This window comes from Mobula birostris, chromosome 29, assembly GCF_030028105.1.
Source record: "Mobula birostris isolate sMobBir1 chromosome 29, sMobBir1.hap1, whole genome shotgun sequence".
Classification (NCBI taxonomy): Eukaryota; Metazoa; Chordata; class Chondrichthyes; order Myliobatiformes; family Myliobatidae; genus Mobula; species Mobula birostris.
The window spans coordinates 18026246-18045656 of NC_092398.1; the positions used below are offsets into that span (position 1 = coordinate 18026246).

Consider the following 19411-nt stretch of genomic DNA (forward strand, 5'->3'; position numbering starts at 1 on the left):
GAGAGTTTAAACCAGAATTGCTGGGAGGTGGGAACAGAACTGAAGAGACGGAGGAAGAGGCTATTGACTAACAAACAGAGAAAACTTGGAGGCTGTGCGAGAGGGCGGATAGGCAGGTGATAGGGAAATGATGCCCTTAAACCAATGGTTTGAGATGTGTCTATTTTAATGGAAGAAGCATCATTTCCAAAGCAGATGAGCTTATAGCATGGATCATTACTTGGAGCTATGAGGTTGCGGCCATTACTGAGACTTGAATGGCTCAGCAGCAGGAATGGTTACTTCGAGTGAAAGGCTTTAGATGTTTCCTGGAGGACAGGGAGGGAAGCAAAAGAGGTGAGGGCGTGGCACTACTGATCAGAGATAGAGCAACGGCTGCAGAAAAGGAGGAAGTCATGGAGGGATTGTCTACTGAATCTCTGTGGGTGGAAGTTAGAGACAGGAAATGTTCAATAACACTACTGGGTGTGTTTTATAGACAGCCCAGTAGTAACAGGAACATCGAGGAGCAGATAGGGAGACAGATTCCGGAAAAGTGTCATATTAACACTGTTGCCATGGTTGGAGATTTTAATTTCCCAAATATTGATTGGCATCTGCCTAGAACAAGGGGTGTAGATAGGGTGGAGTTTGTTAGGTGTGTTCAGGAAGGTTTCCTGATACAATATGCAGATAAGCCTACAAGAGGAGAGGCAGTACAATATGCAGATAAGCCTACAGGTATTGGGAAATGAACCTGGTCAGGTGTCAGGTGTCTCGAGGAGGGAGCATTTTTGAGATAGTGATCACAATTCTATCTACTCTACCATAGCTTTGGAGAAGGACAGGAGCAGACAAGTTAGGAAAGCGTTAAATTGGAGTAAGGCGAAACATGAAGCTATCAGGCAAGAACTTGGAAGTATAAATTTGGATCAGAGTTTCTGAGGGAAATGTACTGCAGAAATAAGGCAAATGTTCAACGAATATTTGCGTGGTGTTCTGCATAGCTAGGTTCCAATGAGATAGGGAAAAGATGGTAGGGTACAGGAAGCCTGGTGTACAAAGGCTGTTGAAAATCTAGTGAAGAAGAAAAGAAAGACTTAGGAAAAGTTCGAAGAACTAGGTAATGAAAGAGATCTAGAATATTGTAAGGCTAGCAGGAAGGATTCTAAGGGGATCTTGCTTTGTCGATCCAGAATTGGCTTGCTTACATAAGACAAAGAGTGTTTGCAGATGCCTCATATTTTGCATGGAGGTCGGTGACCAGGGGTATGCCTCAGGGATCTGTTCTGGGATCTCCTCTCTTCGTGATATTTATAAATGACCTGGATGAGGAAATGGAGGGATGGGTTAGTAAATTTGCTGATGATACAAAGACTGGGTATGTTGTGGATAGTGTGGAGGGCTGTCAGAGGTTACAGCGGGACATCGATAGGATACAAAACTGAGCTTAGAAGTGGCAGATGGAGTTCAATCCAGATAAGTGTGAGATGGTTCATTTTGGTAGGTCAAATATGATGGCAGAGTATAGTATTAGTGCTCAGACTCTTGGCAGAGAGGAGGATCAGAGGGATCTTGGGGTCCGAATCCAGAGGACACACAAAGCCGCTGCGCAAGTTGACTCTGTGGCTAAGGGATTCGGTGCATTGGCTCTCATCAACCGTGGGATTGAGTGTAAGAGCCGAGAGGTAATGTTACAGCTTTATAGGACCCTGGTGAAACTCTAATTCGAGTACTGCGCTCAGAACTGGTCACCTAACTGCAGGAAGGATGTGGACACAATAAAAATGGTGCAGTGCAGATTTATAAGGCTGTTGCCCGGATTGGGGTGCCTGCCTTATGAGAATAGGTTGAGTGAATTCGGCGTTTTCTCCTTGGAGCGGGGGAAGGATGAGAGGATGACCTGATAGAGGTGTATAACATGATGAGAGGCATTGATTGTGCGGATAGTCAGAAGCGTTATTCCAGAGCTAAAATGGCTAACACGAGAGTGCACAGTTTTAAGGTGCTTGAAAGTAGGTACAGAGGAGATGCCAAGAGTACGCTTTTTACGTAGAGAGTAGTGATTGTGTGGAAAGGGCTGTCGGCATCAGTGGTGGAGGCAGATGCGATAGGGTATTTTAAGATACTCCTGGATAGGTACACGGAGCTTAGAAAAGTAGGGTTTATGCGTAACCCTAGGTAATTTCTAAAGTAAGTACATGTTCGGCACGGCATTGTGGGCCGAAAAGTCTGGATTGTGCTGTAGGTTATCTATGTTTCTATGAACCTTGCTTTTTATCTCCACCAATATAAGCTTGAAGATACGTCAATGAACCCATAAAATAGGATTTCAGAAGCAATAAATGATCCTTTAAAATTATAAAGTGAGGTCTGCTAAAATGCCACAGACAGCCACAGAAAGAAGAAAGTCAGTTGGCTTACCCCAGTTGCTCCAAGAAGAACTAGCTGGTCTCTCTCCTTTAACTCTCCCCCACAGCCTTGCAAATTCTTATACAGCCGCTTCCCGATAACTATAATTGAAGCTGTATGCACTGTTCCCTGTAAATTATAGCCTAAACACTCTGGAAGTATTCGCCTCACCTTTGGTTTCTTTGTTAATCAGCTACATTCTATGACAACACCCCAACCCGCAAAAAAAGAAGAAAGGTCTTAACTTCTTGTTTAATAGGAGCAATTTCACAGTACGTACACCCTGCAGGATTTTAAAGGTCCCCATCAACTAATTAAGCAATTGCTATTGTCTCTAGAAGAGCTGCAAGTTTACCAGTCTATCCAGATAACAAAAAAGTCCTCATTCTGGTATTATTTTCATGTGTCTTCTATTCCTTCCCCAAATGCAGAGACAATAGTTGAACACAATTCTTTGAATGAGGCTTCATGAAGTTCCCTGCCACGATAGTCTTAGCCTCCGTTTATGAAGTCTAGGATGCTATATGATTTTGAACAAAAAACTGAATGAATTTTATTCATTGATATAGTTGGATAAGGTGTGGAACAGGCCCTTCCGGCCCTTCGGGCCTCAACGACCAGAAATCCGCTGATTTCTCCACAGCCTAATCACGGAACAATTTACTATGACTAATTAAACTATCAGCCGGTACGGTTTTGGACAGTGAGAGGGAAACCCAAGCGGCCACGAGCAATTGAACCCGGCTATCCGTACTGCAAAAAAGTTGTGCTGTTTGCAATTCAAAAATATTGAAATATCTGTAAGGGTCTTTGTTATGTCCTCGGCGTGTACTCACTGGAGTTTGTACCTCCTGGTCCTCGATTCCCCCACTAAATGAAACATACCGTCCACATCCATTCTATCTAGGGTGCAATAAGAACCCCCTCATTCTCCTAAATTCCAGTGAGTACAGGAGCAGAGCTATCAAACACTCCTTGCTCATTAACCCTTTCTTCCCAGAATCATTCCCGCGTACCTCATCTGGGCCATCTCCGATGCTATCACACCTTCTCTGAGATAACAGCTCCAAAACTGCTCACAGTGCTCCAAGTGCGGAACGACCAATGCCTTACAAAGCCTCCGCATTGCATCCTTGTTTTTATATTCTAGTCCTTTACGGCAGCGGTGGGGATTGAACCCGAGTCGCTGGTACTGTTAAGTGTTGTGCAAACCACTCGGCTACCGTAAAGCCCTTTTTGTGATACATTGATTTGTTGTCTCAGAATTTACCTCAACAAAACCTCGGCTTTTCATAAGTTTTGCAGCAAGTCTCATTCTGAGTGAAGTTTATAGGGGATATTCACATCAAGTTCTAACATAGATATAAGCTCGAAATGCAAATATTACGACTTAATAAGACACATCACTGTTTCAAGGAATCGCGTGAAACAGACTTAGATGAGAAGCGGATGCGAACTCACAGAGGTCAACTGTTTAGCCCACCCACAAAAGCAGTCTACAGCTGTATTTATTTATAAAACAAGGCAACTCGTCGTAAAGTTATCATTATATCAATAGCTAAGCAATATTACCTTTTAAATATTTGTGCAAAAGCTAGGTCTTTACTGAAAATACAGGAGCTGCTACAAACGGTGAATTCCGGTTTATTGGCACACATCGGGAGCAGTGTATTTAAGCTTATTCAGCTGAAGTTCCATATGAAGAATAACAGAAGAATGAAGAGAGACAAAATTACGGTAGTGGCCGTGTAGAAACATAGAAACATAGAAAAATTATAACACAATACAGGCCCTTCGGCCTAGCATGCTGTGCCGAACATGTGCTTACTTTACAAATTACCTAGGGTTACCCATAGCCCTCTATTTTTCTAAGCCCTATGTACCACGCACTCACCACTCTGCGTAAAAAATCTTACCCTGACATCTCCGCTGTACGTACAGACCTATAGAGCTGTAGCAATATCTCTCGGCTCATAAACTCAATCCCACGATTGATGAAGGCTAATGCACCGTAAGCCTTCTTAACGATACAGTCAACATGCGCAGCACCTTTGAGTGTCCTATGGACTCGGACCCAAAGATCCCTTTGATCCTTCACACTGCCAACAGTCTTACCATTAATACTATATTCTGCCATCATACTGACCTACCAAAATGAACCACCCCACGCTTATGTGGGTTGATCTCCAGCTGTCACTTCTCAGCTCAGTTTTGCATCCTATCAATGTCCTGCTGTAACCTCTGACAGCTCTACGCACTATCCACAACACTCCAACCCTTGTGTCATCAGCAAACTTACTAACCCATCCGTCACTTCCTCATCTAGGTCATTTATAAAAATCACGAAGAGAAGGGGTCCCAGGATAGATCCCTGAGGCACACTACTGGTCACCGACCTCCAAGCAGAATATGACCCGTCTACAACCACAGTTTGCCTTCTGTGGGCAAGCCAATACTGCATACACAAAGCAACGTCCCCTTGGATCCCATGCCCCCTATACTCTAATTGATTTGTATCCCGTGTTGCGCCTTTATTAAACCTATTATGGTAGCTATTATTTGGGGCGTGGTCAAAGCGAAAGGAATAAATTATTTATTCATGCTTATTTTCTGGCAGTTTGTAGCTGGAGGCCGGCGGAGGTCATACCTTTGCTGACCCCTGAAACCTAATATCACTTCAAGATTGCATGTTTGCTAATTGCTAATAAAGGATCGAAATAAGTAATTCGACTCTTTGGAACAATGAATCATTGGAGTCAAGGGTGTGCCATTCAAGAATAACAAGCTCGAATCGGTCGCAGGCTGGCGGCAATTGCTTTGGTTTTGGATTAGCTTTTGCCACTACAACTACCATTTAACTGAGTAACAAATTACGTATTTTTGAAGGAAATACAGAGCAATTTAGAACATTACCAATGCTACTAACAGCAGTATAAAACTGTATTAGCTCCCAATAGTTATCGACGAAGGGGAAGGAGCACCAGAGCGAGGTGGTGGGTTGATAAGGAGGTAGGAAAAGCAAACTGGAATGGGCAATAGTGAAGGTGCCCCCTTTCTTTTCTTCCATGGATATCTACCCTCTCCTTACAGATACCCTCTTTTCCAGCCTTTTATCTCTTTCACCAATTTCCCAGCTCCTAACTTTACCACTCCCCCTCTCCCTGTTACACTCGTCACCTACCGCCTTGTAATTCTTCCACCACTCCCCCAATTTCAAGTTCTAACTTCTCATCTTTTTTCCCAGTCCCGATGATGGGTTTCAGCACAGAACTTCGACTGTTTAATCTTTTCTAAAGATGCCGCTTAGTCTGCTGAGTTTCTCCAGCATTTTACCCGTATTGTTTGGATTTCAAGCATCTACAGATTTTCTCGTACCAGTGAAAAACAAATTCACTGCTGCTTGAACACAAGCACACGCAACTGCTGGTATTTTGAAACTGTTCGCTCTAAGTACGGTGTAATCCTTAACAACCAAAACAAGTGCACATGTGAGATGCTGGTTGGAAACTGCTCAACAACATTATCCTGTATCAATAAAGAGTGATAGCGCAGAGTCCCAAATAACTGAAGGACATCCCAACTATATCCTCGATAAGTTTTTGTTCTTTCAAGGTTGTCCCAAATAAGCGGCTGCACCAATCAACCAATGACCCAAAACCGGAATGCACTATAAATAAATTGCTCTGCTATTTTTAATTGTCAGTATTCATGAAATATGTAGAAACAAACACGATACGGGGCAACAAATGTATGTTTAAAGATTATTTGTGTTGTACATGTTTGTATGTTTGGACCTTTCGTCTCTTCAAAGCAAACTGAAAACCGGTAGAGAATTTTACACATTAGTTATACATGCATTTCCAATTCACATTAGAAACATATTTTCTTTTAAATAGAATACTTTGGAATTAGTCATTTAAAATATTAGCATTGCATAGGTTTCCTTGCCGTTTTATCTTCTTATGATCATGTCTCCAAACCAAACCCATCATTTTCTCCTATCTGGCTCGATCTGCCCATCATCCTTATTGACACCTTGCCACTCTGACACCTTCCCCGTCCACAGTCTATCAATTACCTCAAGACTCCTCAGTCCCTCTTCATACTTGCTAATTTCTCTTAGTCCTGATGCAGGGCGTTGACCTGAAATATGGCAATTCCTCCACTCTCTCCCGACAGAAGTTGCTCAACCCAATTGTTTTAATGCAGATTTCTCAATATTCCTCGACCAACAATAGAATATCGATTCAGTTGAAATGTTGTCCACGACTTGGACGGCTAATTAAATAAAATAAAGTATTCCTGCGTTTGTATTCCTGGATACATTAAGGCATCCGTTAGTCTTGCGAGACCATGGATCTGCGCCTGGAAAGTCGTTACTCTGCAGGGGGCAGGCCTGGGCAATGTTGTATGGAAGACCGGCAGTTGCCCATGCTGTAAATCTCCCCTCTCCACGACACTGATGTTGTCCAAGGGAAGGGCATTAGGACCCAGACAGCTTGGCAGCAATGTCGTCGCAGAGCACTGTGTGATTAAGTGCCTTGCTCAAGGACACAACACGCTGCCTCGGCTGGGGCTCGAACCCACGACCTTCAGATCGATAGTCGAACGCCTTAAGCACTTGGCCACGTGCCCACACTCCTGGACACATACAGTAAATTGACTGATATACATATCGAACCCATTGATAAACATAGAAAATGCAGCACTTCAAAAAGCTACCATACGTATTTGTTAGTTAAAATCAAGCTATCACATATAATTTACGTTTTAGTTTTTTAACTAAGTGTTGGTCTTAAAGTTTTAGGGCTCAGCTCTAGCGTAGCATGTAGCGCGATGCTCTGACAGCTTGGGGTATCGGATTTCGGAGTTCAGCTCCCACGCCGTTTGTAAGAAAAGTGTACATTCGCCCCATGATCCTTGGGTTTCCACAACATGCTCTGCTTTTCTCTCACAAACCAAAGACATACCAGTTAGTAGGTTAATTTGCCATTGTAAGCAGCCCTGTGAATCATCTTGGGTTAAATAGCTGGGTTGCTGGGTGGCACGGCCCATTGCTGTATCCGTGCTGTATCTCTGAAAAAAAAAGTTATTACAAGAACGAAAACAAAATTTACTATTCTCTCGTTTCAGGCTCATCCAACGTCAAGTCAGTTATTGGTTGGTTCCTCGCTGTTCTGATCGCGTTGCTGGCTCTCTTGGTTACTGTATATTACTTCCGGAAGACGAACACTTCCAGTAACAAACGCGGTACGAATAACATTTCACATTATTCTGGTTTATTTTTCCAACCTTGAATCATTAAGGGTGGGGCGTTCCATAATGCACAGAATACAGTTTCTGAATCCTGTTCTATGTTTTATGGAAGTCTGCATTTTGTTAAAGTCTGTTGCATGAATCCACGATGATATCCTGTCCCACGACAGAAAGTTTATTTGTCGTTCTGAAAGTACGCTGCTTAAATACGGACTCTTTCTTTTGCATAGAAATTACGTGCTTGTTTGTTTCGACGATCTGATTTATATTAGGATTCCCTTGCACAGACATTACGAGATTGTCGTTTTCGACGATCTGATTTATATTAGGATTTGGACGATTCGATTTATATTAGGCAGGAAATGCTATTGGATAGACTGTTCGGCCTGAAGGCTGATAAGTCCCCGGGACCTGATGGTCTGCATCCCAGGGTACTTAAGGACGTGGCTTTAGAAATCGTGGACGCATAGGTAATCATTTTCCAAAGTTCTATAGATTCAGGATCAGTTCCTGTGGATTGGAGGGTGGCTAATGTTCTCCCACTTTTCAAGAAAGGAGGGAGAGAGAAAACAGGGAACTATAGACCGGTTAGCCTGACGTCAGTGGTGGGAAAGATGCTGGAGTCAATTATAAAAGATGAAATTACGACACATTTGGATGGCAGTAACAGGATTTACGAAGGGGAAGTCGTGCTTGACTAACCTTCTGGAATTTTTTGAGGATGTAACTATGAAAATGGACAAGGGAGAGCCAGTAGATGTAGTGTACCTGAACTTTCAGAAAGCCTTTGATACAGTGCAGCATAGGAGATTAGTGGGCAAAATTAGGGCACATGGTATTGGGGTCGGAGTACTGACATGGATTGAAAGTTGGCTGACTGACAGAAAACAAAGAGTAGCGATTAATGGGTCTCTTTCGGGATAGCAGGCGGTGGTCAGTGGGGTACCGCAGGGTTCAGTGCTGGGACCGCAGCTGTTTACAATATATATTAATGATTTAGATGAGGGAATTAAAAATGACATTAGAAAATTTGCAGATGACACAAAGCTGGGTGGCAGTGTGAAATGTGAGGAGGATGTTACGAGAATGCAGGGTGACTGGGACAGGGGCTGGGCGAGTGGGCAGATGCATGGCAGATGTAGTTTAATGTGGATAAATGGGAGGTTATCCACTTTTGTGGTAAGAACAGGAAGGCAGATTATTATCTAAATGGAGTCAAGTTAGGAAAAGGTGAAGTACAACGAAATCTAGGTGTTCTTGTACATCAGTCACTGAAAGCAAACATGCAAGTACAGCAGGCTGTGAAGAAAGCTAATGGCATGCTGGCCTTCATAACAAGGGGAATTGAGTATAAGAGCAAAGAGGTCCTTCTGCAGTTGTACAGGCCCCTGGTGAGACCACACCTGGAGTACTGTGTGCAGTTTTGGTCTCCAAATTTGATTAAGGACATTCTTGCTATTGAAGGAGTGCAGCGTAGGTTCACGAGGTTAATTCCCGGGATGACGGGACTGTCATATGTCGAAAGATTGGAGCGACTGGGCTTGTATACTCTGGAATTTAGAAGGCTGCGAGAGGATCTTATTGAAACATATAAGATTATTAAGGGATTGGACACGCTGGAGGCAGGAGACGTGTTCCCGCTGATGGGTGAGTCCAGAACCAGAGGCCACAGTTTAAGAAGAAGGGGTAGGCCATTTAGAACTGAGTTGAGGAAAAACTTTTTCACCAAGCGAGTGGTGGATATATGGAATGCTCTGCCCCAGAAGACTGTGGAGGCCAAGTCTCTGGATGCTTTCAAGAAACAGACGGATAGAGCTCTTAAAGATAGCGGAATCAAAGTTTATGGGGATAAGACAGGAACTGGATACTGATTGTGAATGATCAACCATGATCACAGTGAATGACGGTGCTGGATCGAAGGGCCGAATGGCCTACTCCTGCACCTATTGTCTATTGTCTATTCTCTAAACCTACCAGGGCAAGCTCCTATCTGATGCCTCTTCAATTTCCTTTATTCCATTTCGATACTGATGCATGTGCTTTATGCTTCTCCTTCTCAAATTACAGTCTGAGTTCAATGATTTTATCGTCACTGCCTCTTAAGGGTTCCTTTACATTAAGCATCCGAATAAGATCTGGATTATTACAGAAATCCCTATCTAATATAGCCTTTCTCCGAGTAGGCTCAAGACCAAGCTGCCAACTCGTAGGCATTCAAATAATTCCCTCTCTTGAGAGCCTACACCAACATTATTTTCCCAATCCCCTTGCATATTGATGTCTCCCACTATAATTGTGTCATTACCTTTATTACGTGCCTTTTCCAGCTCCCTTTCCAATCTGAACCCTGCACTATTTTCTCTCGACAATAACCTCCTGTGTTCTCACCGTATCCTTTCATGCCAGTCTAATCTATAATATATAAACCCCTGTTTTAAATATCCATAATAACCTGTACCCCACAGCCGCCTGTGGCAGGGAATTACACAGATTCACCACTCTGGCTGAATAATTTCTTCCTCATCTTCGCTCAAAGAGGACATCCCCCCATTCTAAGGCTGTGTTCTCTAGTGTTGGACTCCCCACCACGGGAAGCATCCCTCCACATCCACTCTATTGTCGCTGATGACTACATCTGTAAAAGGTGCATCCAGCTGCAGCTCCTGACAAACAGAGTTAGGGAACTGAAGCTGGAGCTGGATGAACTTCCGATCCTTCGTGAGGCAGAGGCAGAAATAGACAGGAGTTACAGGCAGATAGTCACGTTTAAAAGTCAGGAGACAGGTAACTGGGTGACTGTCAGAAGAAGGAAGAGGAATAGACAGAATGAGCGGAGCACACCTGTGGCCGTTCTCATCAATAATAAGTATACCATTTTGGAAACTGTTGGTGCGGACGACCTACAAGGGACAAATTGCAGTGGGTGCTTCTCTGGCACCGAGACTGGACCCTCAGCTCAGAAGGGAAGGAAGGAAAAGATGAGAGCAGTAGAGATAGGGGATTCGATAGCTATGGGGACACATAAGAGTTTCTGTGGAAAAGTTCGAGAATCCCGGATGGTATGTTGCTTTCCTGGTGCCAGGGTCAGCGATATCTCCAATCAGGTTCGCAGTTTTCTCGAGGGAGGGTGAGAAGCCAGATGTCGTGGTCCATGTAGGAACCGATGACGTGGATAGGAATAAGGAGGAGGTTCTGCAAAGAGAATTTAGGGAGTTAGGTGTAAAGTTGAAGGACAGGGCCTCCAGGGTTGCAATCTCAGCATTGCTACCTGTACCGCGTGCTATAGAGGCTCGAAATAGGAAGATAATGCAGCTAAATACGTGGCTAAGGAGTTGGTGAAGGAAGGAGGGCTTCATGTTGGGCCTTGTTCCAGTGAAGATGGGACCTGTTCTAAATAGACGGGTTGCACCTGAACTGGAGGGGGACTAACATCCTTGCGGGAAAGTTTGCTAGTGCTGCTCGGGGGTTTAAACAAGATTTGCAGGGGAAGTGGAACCAGAGTGTTAGAGCAGATAGTGAGGTGGAGGAGGATAAATGTCATGCAAGAACTGCAAGTATAGTGCATGGAGTAAACCAGATCTAACATATAAAGAGGCTTTGAGGAAAGAGAAACAGATTAACGGGTGTAAAGGTAGAAAGGTAGAATGGCTAAAGTGTGTGTATTTCAATGCAAGAAGCATCAGGAACAAAAGTGATGAACTGAGAGCTTGGATACATACATGGAATTATGATGTAGTGGCCATTACAGAGACTTGGCTGGCACCAGGACAGAATGGATTCTCAATATTCCTGGATTTCAGTGCTTTAAAAGGGATAGAGAGGCGGTAAAAAGGTGAGGAGGGGTGGCATTACTGGGCAGGGATGATATTACAGCCACAGAAAGGGTGGGTAATGTAGCAGGATCCTCTTTTGAGTCAGTATGTGTGGAAATCAGGAACAGGAAGGGAGCAGTTACTATATTAGGAGTACACTGTAGGCCCCCTGGAAGCAGCAGAGTTACCGAGGAGCAGATTGGGAGGCAGATTTTGGGAAGGTGCAAAAATAACAGAGTTGTTATCATGGGTACTTTAACTTCCCTAATGTTGATTGGCACCTGATTAGTTCCAAGGGCTTGGACGGGGCCGAGTTTGTTAAGTGTGTCCAGGACGGATTCCTGTCACAGTATGTTGACAGGCCGAATAGGGTGAAATGCCATACCTGATCCAATAATAGGTAACGAACCGGATCAGGTCACAGATCTCTCAATGGCTGAGGATCTGTGCGACAGTGACCATCGTTCCCTAGCCTTTAACATTATCATGGAGAAGGATAGAATCAGAGAGGACAGGAAATGTTTTAATTGGGGAAGGACAAATTATGAGGCTAGAACTTGCTGGTGTGAATTGGGATGATGTTTTTCTTGCAGGGAAATTTGCTATGGACATGAGGTCGATGTTTAAGCATCTCTTGCAGTATATTAGGGATAAATTTGTCCCGGTGAGGAAGGTAAAGAATGGTAGGGTGAAGGAACCATGGGTGAAAAGTGAGGTGGAGAATCTAGTCAGGTGGAAGAAAGCAGCATACATGAGGTTTAGGAAGCAAGGATCAGATAGGTCTATTGAGGAATATAGGGTAGCAAAAAAGGAGCTTAAGAAGGGGCTGAGGAGAGCAAGAAGGGGGCATAAGGAGACCTTGGCGAGTAGGGCAACAGAAAACCCCAAGGCATTCTTCAATAATGTGAAGAACAAAAGGAGGACAGGAGTGAAGATAGGACCAATTAGAGATAAAGATTAGGAAGATGTGCCTGGAGGCTGTGGAAATGAGCGAGGTCCTCAATGAATACTTCTCTTCGGTATTCACCAATAAGAGGGAACTTGATGACGGTGAGGGCAATCTGAGTGAGGTTGATGTTCTGGAGCATGTTGATATGAAGGGAGAGGAGGTGTTAGAGTTGTTAAAATACATTCGGACGGATAAGTCCCCGGGGCCTGACGGAATATTCCCCAGGCTTCTCCACGAGGTGAGGGAAGAGATTGGTGAGCCTCTGGCTAGGATATTTATGTCCTCCTTGTCCACGGGAATGGTTCCCGAGGATTGTAGAAGGCGAATGTTGTCCCCTTGTTTAAAAACGATAGTCGGGATGGTCCGGGTAATTATAGACCGATGAGCATTACGTCTGTGGTGGGAAAGCTGTTGGAAAAGATTCTTAGAGATAGGATCTCTCGGCATTTAGAGAATCATGGTCTGATCAGGGACAGTCAGCATGGCTTTGTGAAGGGCCGTTCGTGTCTAACAAGCTTGATAGAGTTCTTTGAGGAGGTGACCAGGCAAATAGATGAGCGTAGTGCAGTGGATGTGATGTAGATGGATTTTAGTAAGGCATTTGACAAGGGTCCACACGGTAGGCTTATTCAGAAAGTCAAAAGGTATGGGATTCCGGGAAGGTTGGCCAGGTGAATTCAGAATTGCCTTGCCTGCAGATGGCAGTGGGTAGTGGTGGAGGGAGTACATTCGGATTGGAGGGTTGTGACTAGTGGTGTCCCACAAGGATCGGTTCTGGGACCTCTACTTTTCGTGATTATTATTAACAACTTGGATGTGGGATAGAAGAGTGGGTTGGCAACTTTGCAGACGACACAAAGGTTGGCGTTGTTGTAGATAGTGTAGAGGATTGTCGAAGATTGCAGAGAGGCATTGATAGGATGCAGAAGTGGGATGAGAAGTAGCAGATGAAGTTCAGACCGGAGACGTGTATGGTGCTGCACTTCGGAAGAAGAAACTCCGAGGCAGAGTACAAAGTAAATGGCAGGATATTTGGTAGTTTGAAGGAGCAGAGGAACCTGGGGGTACATGTCCACAGATCCCTGAAAGTTGCCTCACAGGTAGATAGGGTAGTTAAGAAAGCTTATGGAATGTTAGGTTTCATAAGTCGAGGGACAGAGTCTAAGAGTCGCGGGGTAATGATGCAGCTCTATAAAACTCCTGTTAGGCCACACTTGGAGTACTGTGTCCAGTTCTGTTCGCCTCAATATAGGAAGGATGTGGAAGCATTGGAAAGGGTACAGAGGAGATTTACCAGGATGTTGCCTGGGTTAGAGAGTGTGCATTATGATCAGAGATTAAGAGAGCTAGGGCTTTACTCCTTGGAGAGAAGGAAAATGAGAGGAGACATAATAGAGGTATACAAGATATAAAGAGGAATAGATAGAGTGGACAACCAGCACCTCTTCCCCAGGGCACCACTGCTCAATACAAGAGGACATGGTTTTAAGGTAAGGGGTGAGAAGTTCAAGGGGCATATTAGAGGAAGGTGTTTTACTCAGAGAGTGGTTGGTAAGAGGAATGTGCAGCCTGAGGAAGTGGTGGAGGCAGATGCACTAGTGAGATTTAAGAGACTACTGGACACAAAACCTTTAATTCCGTCATCCAAGTCATTGATGTATAACGAAAAAAGAAGGGGTCCCAACGGAGACCCGTGGGGAACACCACTGTTTACCGGAGGCCAACTTGAATAGCCCTAATTTATTCAAAACTTTACTTCTTGTCAATCAACCAATGCTTTATCCATGCTAGTATCGCTGGACCCTCTTCTGGACGAGTTATCCAGCTTTACGTATCGGGCCTAAAGTTGCACACGATATTCCAAATGCAGTCTGACAATATTTATAAAATCGCAGCAGCTAAATCTTACTTTTACATAGCAGATGTCCTGTGTTATATTCCGGAACCGATGTATTACTGTTTCAATTTCCCCAAAACCACAATACTTATTACATAGTGCATACCCTCACAAATGAAGGAGCTCCCTTTAGAACGGATATCAGAAGGAATTCCTTTAGTTAGTTATGTGAATATGTGTAATTCATTGCCGCGGACAGCGGTGGTAGTCAAACCATTGGGTATATGTAAAGTGGGGGTTGATTGATTTTTGATTAGTAAAGGCATCAAAGATTTTGGGCAGAAGGCAGGTGAACTGGCTTGGAGGCCGATTAAATGAGCCATGTCGGAATGGCGGAAGATTTGATGGCCGAATGGCTGAATTCCGCTTCTACAGTGTGTGTTATCGACGTGTGTTTCATAAAAGCACTGTGGCAACTCTCTTGTCAGTACGCAATCTATAGATTAATTAAGTAGATTCGCCTTCATGAAGGACTATTTTTGCTGCAGATCTGAATTGTGACACGATTTAAGTGATATGAAAGGTTTCAATTAATGTGTTTGCATTTTATTTTGATCCGCAGAATACAGAATTTACGTCCGAGAGCGATTGCTTGACGATGTTACCCATATAGAGGCCATAGATGAGGAACCTTCATTTTAGTCACCGAATGCTGGGACTAGCTACAAGTTTCATAATTAGCATACAAGGAATGGTATTGCTATTTAAATTCATAGAAGTGAACCGCAGTTGTACAAAGGCGGTGTAAACAACCATTTTTTTTCACTCAATAACATCAAGGCTTAATTTCTAGTGATATGCTTCCACACAACTGCTTTGATTATTTTTATTTTATGCTACTAACAATCCTGATAAACGAGCTCTTCACGCAAGCAAGCATAGCTGATGAAAGCCGGAGTATGCTGCACACGATGGATAGCAGAAGAGCACGCTACAAATACTTGAAAATAATTTGTTATCATTTGACTTCACTGAAAAAAATTACGGAGCGTTTTCCATTAGCATGATTTGAATTTCCATTTTTCGGACTGTTCATGTACCTTTGCTGAGTTTTTAAAATGATAAACCGATCAATGGTTCACTGGTTCAATAGTTCAATGTTTCAGTTGTTCAGTTTAATATCACAGAATGTATATAATATACAGCCTGAAATACACACTGTTCGCAGACATCCACGAAATAAGAAAAAAACACAAAGAGTTATTGAGAGAAAACGTTGGATGCCCAAAGTCACCCCTTCATCATCATACGTACAAGTAAATAGCAAAAATATCAACCCTCCCCGTCCGGCACTTGCTCCTGCAAAATATGAATTCCCACCACCCACCATGCATGCCCTAGAGTCCTTGACCTGGAGTCTATCAAGCTCGCAATGACATGGAATCGGGCTCAGCCTTCAGATATTATCTGTCCAGAGATTATCCTTTCCCTTTGTGACCGCGTGACTGTCTCGCAGGTGATCCAATTTCCACTCGCGGATCGGAGACATATGTATTACCGATAAAACATAGGAACCGAATTTTGCTATTCGGCCTATAAAATTTACTTAGTCACTTAATTATGGCCAATTCATTATCCGACTCAATATTTACTTTAATGTCTCCTTAGCTCTCATCCTTATGCTTTCCTTCCGTAATCATCAACGTTCCTACGAACTAGGGACCCAGCCACATACGTTTTAAATATACTCAAACATTTGGTCTCCTCAGCCGTCTAGGCAATGAATTCCACAGATTTTATATCAAGTGGCATCTGCAACGTGCCGCCTTTCGATGTGAAGGAGAGAGAAATTTACGGCGACACTTGTATAAAACAAAATTCATTTTGGAATGGCGAGTTAAATGGAGACAATTAAATTACCAGTCATCTATATTCCATTAAATATTTGACCACCCACTTCAAGAATAACATTGCTTGCCACCATAAAAAAAACTGAAATTCTACACACACCATTATTATTAGTAAGCATTCCAGAATCCTTCAGAGAACTAATTCAGAATCTCCTCCTTTTCACAGAACAATTTTCAATTGTATTTATTTACCCGTGTTACTCTTATATGCAAAAGACTGCTGGGTAATCCCACAAAGATTGGAGAAAGAAACTGACTGTCTGCCCTGACATCATGTAGGGGAGGGCAATGAGGTTATTCGAGATTACTCGGGTGCTAATTCAGGAAACATTGTTATGCATTATGAATGACTGATTCCGTTGTATATCCCACTCGGTAAAAAAAGTTGTTGAATACAGCGATCCTTTTGAATTCCTTTTAAATGTATGATGATGCATAATTTTCGTAGCTCAAAAGTTTTTGACTGAAGACGAGCAACAGCCTTCTTTTAGAGAAAACAGTTTCAATTACCTCAGCACGTCAAATAGCAGCTGTGGACATGATAGTTGCACATGTGGAATTGACATGTGGAATGAAAAGGAAGAGGAAAGGTTCCCAGTGCATAGCAATAATGGGTGGAGATGCGATTCCAGATGTTCAGTGATATATAATAAGACCCTATTATTGTGGTTTTATTTTCTATCTTTGATCTATTACAGAAAATACGCTGGCATGCATAGAGGATTAGCTGAATGACAGAGACAAAGTGTAGGAATACAGGGAGCCTTTTCTGATTAGCTGCCAGTGACTTATGGTGTTCCACAGAAGTCAGTGTTTGGACCACTTCCTTGTACGTGAGATCTCAATGATTTGGATGGCGGAAATGATGGCTTTTCGGCCATCCTGGGGAAGAAACGGTGGAGCGGCAGGTAATGTTGAAGAAGCAGGGTTGCTACTGGACAGGAGAGGCTTCGACAAGAAGAGGCGGAGGACAAGCTTGCTCGCAGTTAGTCTTTACAATGACTCCTGAGACAGTGATGTGCCTCTCATATGAGATGTGGCAGTCTTGGGGAACTCCCCTCTCCCGCAGAGTCACATCTGCCAGAAGTGCATACGGCTGGGCCATCTGGAAGACCGTGTAAGGAATCTGAAACAGCAGTTGGATGCCCTTCGGCTCATGAGGGAGAATGAGGCAGCCATAGACGAGAGCTACAGGGAGGTAGTCACACCTAGGCTGTCGGAAGCAGGTCGTTGAGTGATAATCAGAGGGGGAAAGCGAAGGTGAGCACCCCCGTAGCCATTCCCATGAATAATAAGTTTACCGTCCTGGATACTGTTGGCAGGGATGACCGACCAGGTGTGAGTCACGATGGCAGGGCCTCCGGCTCTGACTCTGACCCGGTGGTGCAGAAGCGTGGGACGGAGAAGAGTAGAGCTGTCGTCATTGGAGACTCTCTAGTCAAGGGAGCAGACAGGAGATTCTGTGGACGTGAGTAGAACACCCACATGGTTTGTTGCCTCACGGGTGCCAGCGTCCGGGATGTCTCTGACCGGGTGCATGACATCCTGGTACGAGTAGGAAAGCAACCAGAAATCGTGATACATGTTGGGACCAACGACATAGGCAGGAAGTGGGATTAGGTCCTGAAGTGTGAGTTTCGGGAACAAGGCAGAGGGCTGAAGAACAGGACCTCAAGGGTGGAGTTCTCACGATTGCTGCCAGCACTATGTGACAGTCATGGTAAGAATTGGAGGAAATGCGTGGCTGAGGAATTGGTGCAGAAATCAGGGTTTTAGATTTTTGGATCATTGGGATCTCTTCTGGGGAAGGTGGGACGGTACAGATTGGATGGGTTGTACCTGAACTCGAGGGGGAGCAATATCCTTGCAGGTAGGTTTGCGAGCATAGTTCGGGAGGGTTTAAACTAATTTGCAAGAGGGATGGGACCCAGAGCGATACAGCAGTGAAAGAAGTGCATGGAGTAAAGCGAGATCTAACATATAGAGAGGCTTTGAGGAAAGAGAAGCAGAATAAAGAGTGTAAAGGTAGTAAGGTAGAAGGGCTGAAATGTGTGTACGTCAATGCAAGAAGCATCAGGAACAAAAGTGATGAACTGAGAGCTTGGATACATACATGGAATTATGATGTAGTGGGCATTACAGAGACTTGGCTGGCACCAGGGCAGGAATGAATTCTCAATACTCCTGGATTTCAGTGCTTTAAAAGGGATGGAGAGGGCGGAAAAGGGGGAGCAGGAGTGGCATTACTGGTCAGGGATACTATTACAGCTACAGAAAGGGTGGGTAATGTAGCAGGATCCTCTTTTGAGTCAGTATGGGTGGAAGTCAGGAACAGGAAGAGAACAGTTACTCTATTGGGGATATTCTATAGGAACCCTGGTAGCAGTAGAGATACAGAGGAGCAGATTGGGAGGCAGATTTTGGAAAGGTGCAAAAATATCAGGGTTGTTATCATGGGTAACTTTAATTTCCCTAATATTGACTGGCACCTGATCAGTTCCAAGGGTTTAGATGGGGCAGAGTTTGTTAAGTGCGTCCAGGACGGATTCCTGTCACAGTATGTGGACAGGCCGACTAGGGGGAGTGCCATACTAGATCTTGTACTAGGTAATGAACCGGATCAAGTCTCAGATCTCTCAGTGGGTGAGCATCTGGGGGGCAGTGACCACCACTCCCTGGCCTTTAGCATAATCATGGAAAATAATAGAATCAGAGAGTACAGGAACATTTTTAATTGGGGAAGTGCAAATTATGAGGCTATAAGGCTAGAACTTGCGGGTGTGAATTGGGAGGATGTTTTTGCAGGGAAATGTACTATGGACATGTGGTCGATGTTTAGAGATCTCTTGCAGGATGTTAGGGATAAATTTGTCCCGGTGAGGAAGATAAAGAATGGTAGGGTGAATGAACCATGGGTGACAAGTGAGGTGGAAAATCTAGTCAGGTGGAAGATGGCAGCATACATGCGGTTTAGGAAGCAAGGATCAGATGGGTCTATTGAGGAATATAGGGAAGCAAGAAGGGAGCTTAAGAAGGGGCTGAGAAGAGCAAGAAGGGGGCATGAAAAGGCTTTGGGGTGTAGGGTAAAGGAAAACCCCAAGGCATTCTTCAATTATGTGAAGAACAGAAGGATTACAGGAGTGAAGGTAGGACCGATTAGAGATAAAGGTGGGAAGATGTGCCTGGAGGCTGTGGAAGTGAGCGAGGTCCTCAATGAATACTTCTTTTGGTATTTACCACTGAGAGGGAACTTGAT

The 19411-nt window shown here is 43.9% G+C and overlaps 1 protein-coding gene across 2 annotated transcripts in view; it reads left to right on the top strand.

The window, feature by feature from the left end:
- Window positions 1-15395, top strand: part of LOC140190026 (scavenger receptor cysteine-rich domain-containing protein DMBT1-like) — an 83078-nt gene extending 67683 nt beyond the window's left edge. For both annotated transcript variants that reach the window (XM_072246426.1, XM_072246425.1), the window contains exons 17-18: window positions 7525-7641; window positions 14868-15395. In XM_072246426.1, coding sequence (XP_072102527.1) covers window positions 7525-7641; window positions 14868-14947 — 197 coding nt within the window. In that variant the 3' untranslated portion in view covers window positions 14948-15395. The remainder of the gene's footprint in view (window positions 1-7524; window positions 7642-14867) is intronic.
- Window positions 15396-19411: the final 4016 nt, after the last annotated feature.